Source organism: Corylus avellana, chromosome 4, assembly GCF_965113065.1.
Source record: "Corylus avellana chromosome 4, dhCorAvel1.hap1.2, whole genome shotgun sequence".
NCBI classification, from domain to species: domain Eukaryota; kingdom Viridiplantae; phylum Streptophyta; class Magnoliopsida; order Fagales; family Betulaceae; genus Corylus; species Corylus avellana.
In genome coordinates, this window is record NC_142493.1 from 5,242,070 (window position 1) to 5,254,241 (window position 12,172).

At 34.6% G+C, this 12,172-nt stretch overlaps 1 protein-coding gene across 1 annotated transcript; it reads right to left on the bottom strand.

Moving 5' to 3' along the window:
• Nucleotides 1-384: 384 nt before the first annotated feature.
• LOC132180632 (receptor-like protein kinase 7) lies at nucleotides 385-4,243 on the bottom strand. Its single transcript, XM_088515972.1, has 2 exons — nucleotides 1,553-4,243; nucleotides 385-1,097 (listed from the first exon to the last, which is right to left on the bottom strand). Exons 1-2 carry the CDS (start codon nucleotides 4,098-4,100, stop codon nucleotides 682-684), a joined length of 2,964 nt encoding a protein of 987 aa, XP_088372098.1. The 5' UTR covers nucleotides 4,101-4,243; the 3' UTR covers nucleotides 385-681.
• Between the last annotated feature and the right edge of the window lie 7,929 nt (nucleotides 4,244-12,172).

A 12,172-nucleotide genomic window follows, 5' to 3' on the forward strand; every position in this document is an offset into this window, starting at 1 on the left:
GTTGTACACCTAAGATCATGAGAATGCTAGAAGAACACTAAGAGAGTACCTATCATTTCCAGCTTATCACAGTTATCTGGCATTTAGAATATGTTTTTCACTACCATATTACTGAAATCACCCCAATCGAGACATGGATAGCAACCTAACTTACTAGGTCATAATTGAGAAAGGGAACACCACCCAGAGCACAAGCGCCAACCTCTCTACCACCATCACAACTGCACAAGTGAATAAGAGAAGACCACGTCTTCGAAAGTGGTAGTATTACCGTCTATAGGTCAAGCCATGAGATTTCTACGAGTCCTTTTCAAATTGCGATCTACCATAATACGAAGTGAATAACAAAAATAAAGTTCAAATTCGAGACATTTGCTCTCATACTATGTTAAATCACCACTTATTACAAAAACTAAATTGATAGGATGGTTAATTTAATCTAGTAATGTATATTCTAACTGCAAGTAGTTCGAGTTGTACTTATTTTGCTAATCAAATAAAAGCAGAAAGCACCTTGATGATGCAACAACTTGCTTAATTATTGTCTATACAATACACAATGCAAAGTCTCTCTTCTGTCTCTTATGAGCAGAGATCGACTAAAAATGATACATCTGAACAACTATTCCAAGGCTCTCTCTCTTTGTTTTCTCAGCAAGGAGAAACAATTTCTTACTTTGTTTAACTTTCAAATTCAAGGGATCGGATCATGCCAGTGTTCTTCAACCTCTCATTCGAACTATGATCTGGGCATTCTTTATTGATAACAATGTCTGTAAGTTTGCGTGGCTCAGCCTCTTCCAGCATCTGAACTACTATTCTCATGGAGGGTCTTAGGCTTGGAATTTTTGCTGTGCAGTGGATTGCTATTCTCAACACCTTCATTGCTTCTTCCTTTAGAGCCTCTGAAATGATCGAGTCCACCAGGCCAAACAAACTCTCCTTGCTATTCATTTTGCTTTGTACCCAGCAGACTATGTCCTTGTTCTCTCCAAACTCTGGCTCAATTGGCCTCTTTCCTGTCACCAGCTCCATTAGAACTACCCCAAAGCTGTACACATCACTCTTCTCATTCACCTTGTATGTGTATGCATATTCTTCACCACCAAAATAAAAAGGAAAGCAATTAGTTTTCATATCACAAACAGAAGTTTAATCAATGTTAGAGCTACTGTGTTTTTAGCAATTTCCAATCCTGCTAGTCATCCTAAAGCTGATCCAATCAAGCTTTGCATCCACTTGGATTTCATGATACTTTTGTATTTGTCACCAAGAGAGAGGCATAGAAAAATGGTCAAACTACTCATTAAAGTACTACTATCTTCTCAGGAAAAGGACACCATTTTCCTCAACAATCTAGCTTGTTTCTTAAGCATTTTTACGTTTCCAATTCGTATTTGCATGTTGAATTTGAATCGTGTCAATGCAATGCATGAATATAAGACTATATAAAATTAATCCTAACACAACCTATTTAACTAAATAGGTCAAACTTCTCAACCCTAACTTCGTTCGTCTAGAAAAATCTAACAAAGGAGGAGAAGGAGCTTACCAGGAGCCATGTATCCAAGTGTGCCAGCAATGACATGGGTCCAATCCCCTCCACCACCAGCCTGCAAAATCTTAGCTAATCCAAAATCAGCAATCCTTGGCTTCCAATCCCCATCCAGCAAAATATTACTGGATTTCACATCACGGTGGATCACTGGTCTATCACAGCCATGGTGAAGATACTCCAATCCCCTTGCAGCCCCTAAGGCAATCAAATATCTCACCTCCCATCCCATCTCAATCTTCTTACATGTATGCAGCCGATCCCACAAGCTCCCATTCGGCAAGTACTCATAAACCAGCAGATTGCTGTCTTCGCTGGTGATGCTGCAGTAGAGATCCACCACGTTCACATGCCTCACTGAGCTCAATGTTGCCACCTCTGCTTCATACTCTGCTGACCGGAAATTCCTTTTTGTCAGCATAGCCGAGCTGCTCTGGTAACTTTTCCGGTCACCGGAATCCGATATCCATATGTGCTTCACAGCAAGCTCTTTCCCATCAGCAAGCATAACCTTGTACACATTCCCTGACCCTCCTTTCCCAATCACATTCTCTGTTTTGATGGCGTCGATGATCTCTTTCTCTGTGAAGCTTAGCAAGCGATACCGCTTCATATCCCAAGAATTAGGCTTCAATGGAGTTTCAAGATTATTGGGTCTGAGCTTAACACATAGGAAACATGCTAGCGAAGCAAACAGAATCAAAGCTCCGGCAGTAAAACAGAGTATCAGCGTCCGGACGTGGCTGGGTGTACTGGAACCTCCTGAACATCGCCGGAAATGCTCCAAATTCTGGCTGCATAAGCCTGGATTTCCATTGAAGCTGGTGTGGAAAGCTTGGATGGACAGAGACGCCGGTATTGGGCCAGTCAGCTGGTTGTTTGACAGGTCAAGAAGGCTCAATCTCAGTGATGACAAACTGTTCGGAATTTCACCGGAAAGTTTGTTATTTGACAAGTTCAACGAGTTGAGAGTAGGCAAATATCCCAGACTCGCCGGAATATTGCCGGAAAGTGAATTCCCGAAGAGGTTTATGTCTGACAGGGAAACACACGAGCCTAATGACTCCGGGATAAACCCAGAAAACATGTTACCATCTAAATTAAAACTGTTTAGTTTCTTCAACCCACCAATTGTTGCCGGGATTTGACCGGAAAATTGATTTGAACTCAGCTGCACTGAAACTAACGATGAAGCTTCGGAAATTGTCAAGGGTAATTCCCCAGAGAAGCGATTGTTAGCCAGATGTAATTGTGCAAGAGATTTTGCTTCTCCGATATTGGACGACAGGGGACCTTCAAAATTATTCATAGAGAGATCAATTATGGATATGTTCGGCAAACTCCATATCCCCGCCGGAACAACACCGGAAAGGGAATTGTTATTTACTCGTATCCGTTCCAAAGACAAGCAATTCGCGTAGTTTTCTGGGATTCCACCGGTGAACCCGTTCTGTAGCAGAAGCAGTTTAATCATTTTGCCATTCTTGCACATGTCCGGCGGTATAGGACCCGTGAAAAAATTCTCCGCAGCATCAATGTAAAGAAGGTCGCCGCTGGAGCCAAGCTTTTGAGGAAGACGACCCGTAAATTTGTTCCCGTAGATTGATAAGTCCACAAGCTTGAACTCCCCAAACTCTTCAGGAATCTCCCCAGTGAACTGATTCCCATAGAGATGTATAGAAGAAATGTTCGGCAAGAATCTCAACTCAGATATATTTCCATGGAGGCTATTGTTCCCCACATCAAGATTTACGAGACTCGTAAGATTTCCCCATCCCGCCGGCAGTGTTCCGGTCAAGAAATTAGTGTAAAGCTCGAGTTGCCGAAGATTCTTGAGTTTTACAATATCGCCGGGGATTTCCCCGGAAAATTGGTTCCAGGAAAGCTCAATATTTTCGAGCAGAGTAAGGCTTCCCAGACCCTCTGGAATTCGTCCTTCGAGGCTGCAGTTTGACAGGTAAAGCCAGTACAATTTCTCAAGCTTGAAGACCTCCACAGGGAAAGGACTTTTTTCAAACACAATGTCGCCGATGCTTAAGAAAGAGAGACTCGTAAGATTTTCCAACGATTTCCATGGAAATTGCCCCGAAAACCCACTGTTGTTTAAACTCAATAGCTTCAATTTGCTTAAAGAAGACAAATCAGGCACTTCCCCGGAAAATGAATTCCCACCCAAATCTAGCTGTTGCAAACTAGTACAATTCTTCAAGTCCTCAGAGATGCTACCATGGAAAAAATTGTGCCCCAGAGAGAGTTTCTCTAGCGCCTGAAGCTTGCATATTGAACCAAATGGAAGAACCCCAGATAGATTTTGTTGGGGGAGATTGATTTCTGCGACGAGTCCGTTGGAGTTGCAGACAATTCCGGTGAAGCTGCATGTGGAGTTACCTGGCGTCCACGAACTGAAAACATTGGGGTTTGATTTTTGTAGAGCAGACTTGAATTCTAGAAGTGGCTGGAGTTCGTCGGATTTGGAGAAAGATGTCAGGCTGAAAAAGAATAGAAAGACAAGCAACCCCCGCCGGAAAAATTGATCGGCCGACATTGCGGTGAAAGAGTAGGGATTTGGTTTGGTGGCGGTGGAGTTGGTCAGTGAGGGAGTAAGAGGTACATGGAAATGGAAGAGAAGGGGGACTTGATTAGCACGAGGTTGGCGTGAGAGAGTATGACTAAATGTGGGATAAGCGAAGAGGAGGAGTGGAGAATTTTTGCACGCAAATTAAGTTGGTACTTTTATTTATTTATTTTTTTGTAGTTCATTTTTAATATATTTTATTTTCTTTGGTGAAATTCATGATGATAAGATCTTAGACAAGACAGAATAATAATAATAATAATAATAATTATTTAAAGAAGAGTTGTAAAAGCAATATGAGCATAGACTTTTTGGCTTTTGTTTCACATTGTTAGACCACAGTTTGTTAGTGAGAAGTATTTGACTAAATTGCACTTGCAAACTTGAAAGAGAAAGAAAGTAAACATGCATTGCAAAAAGTAAACTACAAACTCTTGAAAGATGACGTTTTAAGCTCCAAAAAATGTCATTCTCCAAAAAATGTCATTATTGATGAAGTAACGTTTGCATCGTGACATTTGGTAAAAGACTTTAAACATAAATTTAAATTTAGAGACGTTTGTATAGTAAAAATGTCACTACAAGGTGACATTTAGAGCCACGGGTCACATTCTGGAAGGTGACGTAACACTAAACCAAGCGTTATTATTTTCTAGTTTTTTTTTGGTAGTGAATGGAGGATAATTCTAAACTATAAGAGTTTTAAGTTTATGGGTCTCTTTTACTTTGTTTAGACCGACCTTTTATAGTGATTCTAATGTAACTTGCTTTGTATTATGTTTCAGCTTTTACTTGTGAGTATCTTCATAATAGCCTAGGCTTAAGCACTTATTATCCTTTAAATTTCGAGTATATTTTGTGTCAATTCATGTGAGCACAATTTCTTGAAGCGCACTTTACTGGTATAGGAGTGGATTTCCTGCTACACGAGTATGATAGGATCGAGCCAAGGGATCGGTTTCGGGCCTTTGTGTGCAAGCTTTGTGGGCTATTTGCGCATGCTAGCCTAGTTCCCAACACACATAATTTTCTCTTTTTTTTTATAATATTTTAGTTAAGGGTAAATTTGTATATTCCTAAGGACGATGTGTCGAAAGAATGGTCAAAATTTGTGAGAGATTTATTTGTTATGCAAGCACTTAAAACTCCAAAACTTTATTTGTCACTAGGTCAAACTACAAGGACTAATTTAACAATATTTTTTTTAAAAAAATTATTAAATCACCATTTATTCTAAATATTTAAACTAACAAAAAATAATGAACTTAATAATTTAATTAATATTTTAACAGTACTTTCTCCTCACGTTTAGGGTTAAGCTCTCCTTCAATAAATAAGACTCAATATGTAAAATATTTAATTAAAATATAAACTAAATTATTTAATTAATATCTTTAAAAAAAAAAAAAATACAAGTATACCGTTTTATATGCTTATTTTTCTCAGACAAGACAGAAGAAAGAAACATCTTCTCCGACTAGGGTGGTTGGTTTTGTTTGTTCCCCACCAAAAAGAACCATCAATAGTTGCTAAGCACTAGAAATCTTTGACTTGAATTTATGTCATTATTAGAGGATAAAAGGGGAATTCAGGTTTGAAATTTGTTAATTTTATTAATTTAGTCGTAGGAGTAGAATGTCATTTAGCGAACAAGTGGATGACTTCGGCCGCCGATGTTGACCAAATTCTCCCCGTGGCTGCAACGTGTAAGCATCCTAGCAATTGCCTGGAAACAGACCCACGCCGACTCCAATAGACCACCACAAAAAGATATTTGACCAAATTATAAAAAAAAAAAGAAAAAAAAAAAAAAATGATTCTACAAAAAGTTGATTATGTGGTCAATTGGCCTCGTGCCTAATTGAAATTAATTTAGATTATTCACATGTGATGATTGTTTTGTGTAATTGCTTAGGTAGGTAATTGAGTCTCACCTTATCACCTTATCACCTTTTATATATATATATATAATGGACAAAAATTAGCTATAAACAAATTTAATAAAATTATGTGTGTTTTTAAAGCAAGTGAAAAATTAAGAGACACGTGTCATTTTATTAAATTAGTTTGTATTAATTAGCAACATGTTAAACCATCACTTATATACCCAGGCTAATTTGTGTCTTGAATGGACAAAAAATTTCTACAAATTGGTTTACAAGAAATTTCTTACAAATCAGTCTTTGAGAGTAATATGTGTCTTTAGCATGTGAGAAACACATATTTTTTTTAACGGCTGCTTCATATATGTTTTTTTAATAGTATTAATAAGAAAATATGTGTTTCTCACTTGCTTAAAGAGCACGTGACATTCCTAAACGCTGATTTGTAAGAATATTTTACAAACCAGTTTGTAGGAAGTTTTTATCTTGCTTGAACCCACTTCAACCTACCACCATTTAGTTTACCACTTAGATCCTATGTTAATTAGCATTTGATGTTAAAATGGAGGGAAATCTCTTGTGTGCGCCACGAGGGATTTTTTATTCATTTCATTGCCAAATACTAACCGAAATTTTTTATTTTAGACAAATCTTTATAAGATTGGAGTTTTGAACTAGTAAGTTCCGCTTCATAAGAAATTGTTTCTAATTGATTAAACTACGTACCTGATAGTTGGTGGAGCTCAAGTGTCACATTTTTAAAGTTTAGTGATCAAAGTGGCAAATGGATGGTAGCTTAGAAAAGTAAAGTATATTTTTTCCTAAATAAATTGTTCATATATTATTTTTGAATTCAAACTCATCCCTTCCATACTTGGAAACTTCCTTCAACGCTGATCAACCCTTCCTTCAACTCTGATCAACCCAAATCCCAACACATTCAAAGTTTCAGAGTTATTTATTCTGGCAATGTATGACATACTCCATCCCATGATAAAATAAAATTAAAAATCCAAGAATATATATATATATATATATATATATATATATATATAAGAAGAAAGCTGAAGAGAAGAGAGAGCTTAAATGAATAATTGGGAGAGAGATGTTTGGACCACATTCCATTGATGCTGCCTTCTGCAATTGACAAAATGAATATATATAAATAAAAATCAATAAACAAAAAGGTCACTGTTATTAGATTTTGCCAGGAAGGTGGTAGGCAAATGTGATAGGGAAGTTTTTGGACGTGGGGTGATTGATGGATCATATATCTAAGAGGATAGAAAATGGGCAATTAAATAATATTACAGAAGAAATGAAAGGGACAAGCACCAAACACAACTTCTAAAAAGTGTGATATTCTGGTAGACAATAAACTGTGGGGTCTAGAGATAATGTTCCATGTAAATCATAAATGAAGCAGCAGCCATCAACTTTGACTAAAGTTGTTGATGCCAATTGTTATAAGAAACTAATCACCAACCAATTCCAGCAGAGTAGTTAAAAGACTCGTTTTTCATCTTTGGCAGACGCTTCAAAATGACACAAGTAAAGAATGCAATAAATAATTTGTTGGAGTTTGTATTTAAAATGTAATAGCTAAAAACAAAAAAGAAGCATTTTGAGTAGCTAAAATAGCTAGCGTCGTTGGAGATGCTTTATAAATCTATATTTAGACATTTCATAATAGTTATTAGAGCATCTCCATCTTCGAATGGTTCATAATAGCTACATTTTGACATTTCAGTTCATTGACTTCACATATGAAAGTTCATTGTAGTACACTCAATTTTATTATTATTATTATTATTTTCTCTCTCCCTCTCTCTTTCTCCCCTCCCTTACCAATAAAAAATAATATTTAAAGAAAATAGTGAATGAAATAAATAATCCGTTGTGGTTCGGATTAAAAAGGTAATAGCTAATATTGCTAAAAAATACTCTTAGGCGGTGCATAAGAGTATGGATTATACCAAGAAAATTGTATATTTGTTTTCTTGGAAGTTTAAAGGTTCGTTTGGGTTTATAATTTTAAAACGTCTGATTTGAAATGTGTTTTTTAAAAACACAATTAAGCCTCTGGAAAAATTACGGTTTGACCTTGAAAATCCCAATTTGATCTTTAAAATTGTGTATTTTTAAAAAAGTACGTCCTTACCTGGGATTTGAAAACTCTGATTTTCTACATTTTTTAAACCACAATTTTTTAAAAATACAATTCCAAACAATTAATTTTATGTGATTTGATTTAAAATCACATTTTTTTTTGTCTATAAAATCACAATACTAATAAACACACCCTAAGTCTACTTGCCACTTAAAGAGTTCTTTGAAAGAACATGGGACCTTAATAAGAAGTTGACAAATTGCATACTATATTCAAACTAAATCAAAACGTATCATTATTATTATTTTCTTTTTCTGGTTAGATGAGTGAAAAGATAAAAGTGGTGTGCTTTTTTCTTAAAGTTGAGACAAAGTCAGAGTTTTTTTTTTTCTTCATAATCCCTAGTTTTCTTTTTATTTTTTAAAATAATAATTATTATTCAATATAGAAGATGGGAAAAAGGGGAGTTCATAATGGTAGGTTTGACTTCCCAAAAGATGCAATCATGCAATGCATTTGGGCTAATTGGCTAAACATCCATCAATCCTAAAGTCAAAGCTGCACCTAACTTGTTGTCCATGGCCCATGAGTCTGAGAGTGAGAGTGAAATAGCAGGAAAATGAAAGCAAACAAGGCTTGTGAGGGTAACAATGACTCAATTGATAAATATTTTGTTGTTGATGAAAAAATAAAATAAGGGAAATAGCCAAATAGGTCATCACCCTTATGTACTTTTTGCTAATTCAACTTTAAGACTCTAATTTTTAATTTTATAGATTTAAAACCTGGTTTTTGGTTAATTTTAAATTTGCAACCTCTTTTAGGTTTTTTGTCAAATAAATAAATGTGAAAAATAGTAAAATACTATCATGTCCCTCTAATTAAAAAATAAAAAATAAGACCCTAGCATAAGGTAGCCCGCTGCCTTTTCTTGAGGTGGTGGCTTGCAGCCATCCTCAAACTTAGGGGGTGGCCGCAAGGTTTCAATCATAGGATTTAACTACAAGCATAAATGGGAGTAGGCAGAACAAAAATGGGAGAATGCAGAGCATGAATTGAGTAAAACAAAGGAAGAATTGTGCCAAATAAATGAGCGATTGGCACATATGGAAGCACTGGCGGACCTAGGATCTCGTTAATGTATGGGTGGGATTAATAATTGATTAATATAAAAATAATATTATATTTTAATATGGTTTACCAAAAAAACCAACACAAATATTTTCTTTATTCCAAACACCTCAAAGAAAATATTGCACACCCAAATAATTCCTTTCAATATTTAATTATGTATCAATAATATGCAATTATTTTGGAGTTATTTTTATTCATAGTAAATGGACGTGTGTGGAATTAAAATACTATAAACCATTTATAGTTTATGGTGCCATAAACTATAAATGGTGTATTTTAATTCTTTCTGGTGTGTATGAATTTTAGTACTAAAAGATGATAATGGGATGGAATTGTATGGAAATATGATGGAAACAAGAGTTGATTTAGAACATGAAATGGTTACACAAGCTTTCAACTATTACAAGTTTACACTCACAAAAAAAAAAAAAAACTATTACAAGTTTACAACTGACACTAACAGAAAGTTCAACTACAACTCTAAGACCATTACATCATATAAAACACCTCTCAAAACAACATATAAAACACATTCTCAAATTTTAAGATTTTTGTAGGGGCGTGCACCCGCCCGCTTTCCCCTACCTCCGCCACTGGTTACCATAAATGTGAGGATCCGATGCATTGTCATTGGCCGTTGCAGTGTCATCAGCATGTACATTAACAAGGATAAACACATCAAAATAATTTGTATTCCACTCACTTTGGAACAATGACTAAAGCACATATATAGGTATTTATAAGCTATAATGGATGCTTCTAGTTTTCCAATATTCAATTCACTCATTGACATCATATTTAAAACCCACCCCACCACCCCCCCCCCCCCCCCCCCCACATGATAAAATAAATCCCAAATCATATATATGTTAATGATAAATCTCAAATAAGTCTCAAATAATATGATTAATGATAAATTCATGCATGAGAGATGATACTATGATGATGTATGTTACAAAGATGATGTTCTTAGCCAAAGTTGGTAATGGCAATGAACAACAAGACCCTAATAACTACCAAACCAGAAAATTCCACCCTTCCCAACTTCAAAATATAGTGACTCCATGAGAAATAAAATAATCAAATCCAAAATCTTCAAAAAAAAAAGAAAAGAAAAACACATTGGCGGACTTCCTATATATGGTGGAATTGCCGCCGAGTGAAGTGAAGAGAAATGGAGAGAGAATGAGCATGCAGCTGAAAAAGAGTATTGTCATATCTTTGTCGTAGTTTGAAGCATGCAATAGACCCTACATTAGGGTATATTGCACGATTCAAACTATGGCAAAGATATGATTATTGACTTGATAGAATTATTACGATAAGCGGAGATGAACCCTGAATATTTCTTTAGAGCTTCTAACTCATCTAGAGATAAAATAACACTAAAATAGTGCACAGCATTATCATATATGCATAAAAGAGATGGTGATTCTTGATTACCATTTAATGAAGGTTGCTTCATAAATTTGAGTGAACCAATAGCGGATGAATACTAGCTTTGGCGGCAATTATTTGTCTTGGGCATGAGGGACTTATCCATATGGACAATATAAGTGACCTTCTTTGCTGAAATTGATAAAACATTAAGAATCCCATCAATGAGACCCATTGTTTCTTCATAGCTAAACTTTTGCTCAATTGTGAAGTAGAAAGTAACTTATCATGTGTTATATATAGTAATGACGAGGTTTCAAGAATCTAGAAAATTGAAGGAAATAAATAAAAACAACAAAAAATTATATTCGACCCCTTGAAAATATTATTTTTATGCCTTTCTCATACATCATTCGGGAAGTTTTCTAATTAGTATAATTTACTCTCAACTAACCAGAAGCAAATAGCATATTGTCTCTCAAATAAAGGAAAGGTTGTGTAAACTCTCAAAAAAAAAAAAAAAAAAAAAAAAATTGTACAAAAAGAAGCCAAAAGATTAGAATTATGGCTTTTCATAGTTAGAGACTAGAGGGGCAAACAAAAAAATCACACTTATTTAAATTGGATGACTTATCAAGGATGGAAAAGTTTGAAAATTATACATCCCAATGTAATATAAAATATTAGACAATTCAATGTAAACACAATGTAGCCATATTAGGCATTAGCAATGTTGGACGAGTCATGCTATCCGGCATCCTAGAGGCAGGCCAGTGTTGTCTAATGCTGACGTGGTTGCCTCTAAAATTTTTTTTTTAAAAAAAGGGAAATGAAAATTTTGTTGTTTTTTTATTTATTTATTATTTTTTATATAAAAAACACGTTTCTATGAGAAGAATTGAAAGATTTTTGTTTTTTGTTTTTTATTTTTTGTTTTCGTTATCGGTAGTTTATGTTTATGTTTTTGCATTTTGTATGTTTGATGAAATTTTCATGAGAAAGAGCAAGTTTTTTTGTTTGTATTTTGAGATATTTTAGTGATATTAGCTAAATTTTCATGAGCTAATATTTGGGTTCTAATGCCTCAAAACTCATTTCTGGATTCAAAATTAAAAGGGTAAAGTCTACATAACCCCTTCAAACTACCACTCAATTGATAGTGTCCCCCCCAAACTTTCAATTGTGACAATGTCCCCCTCAAACTACCAAAAATTGTCAATGTTCCCTCTAATGACGAAATTACCCTTAGTAAAAAAAAACAAAAAAAAACAAAAATTTCTAGAAAAAACCTAAAACTAACCAAAAAAAAAAAAAATCCAAACGTTGGCCAATTTTTTTTTAAAAAAAATCAATTTTATAAGAAAAAATTTTTAAAAAAAATCGATTTTTTTTTTTTTTTAAATTGAAAATTTTTGTTTTTGTTTTTGTTTTTTTTTTAATTTTTATTTTTGTTTTATAATTTTATTTAAATAAAAATTTACGTTTAAAAAAAATAAAATTTTCGTTTAATAAAATGAAATTTTTTGTTTTTTTAAACT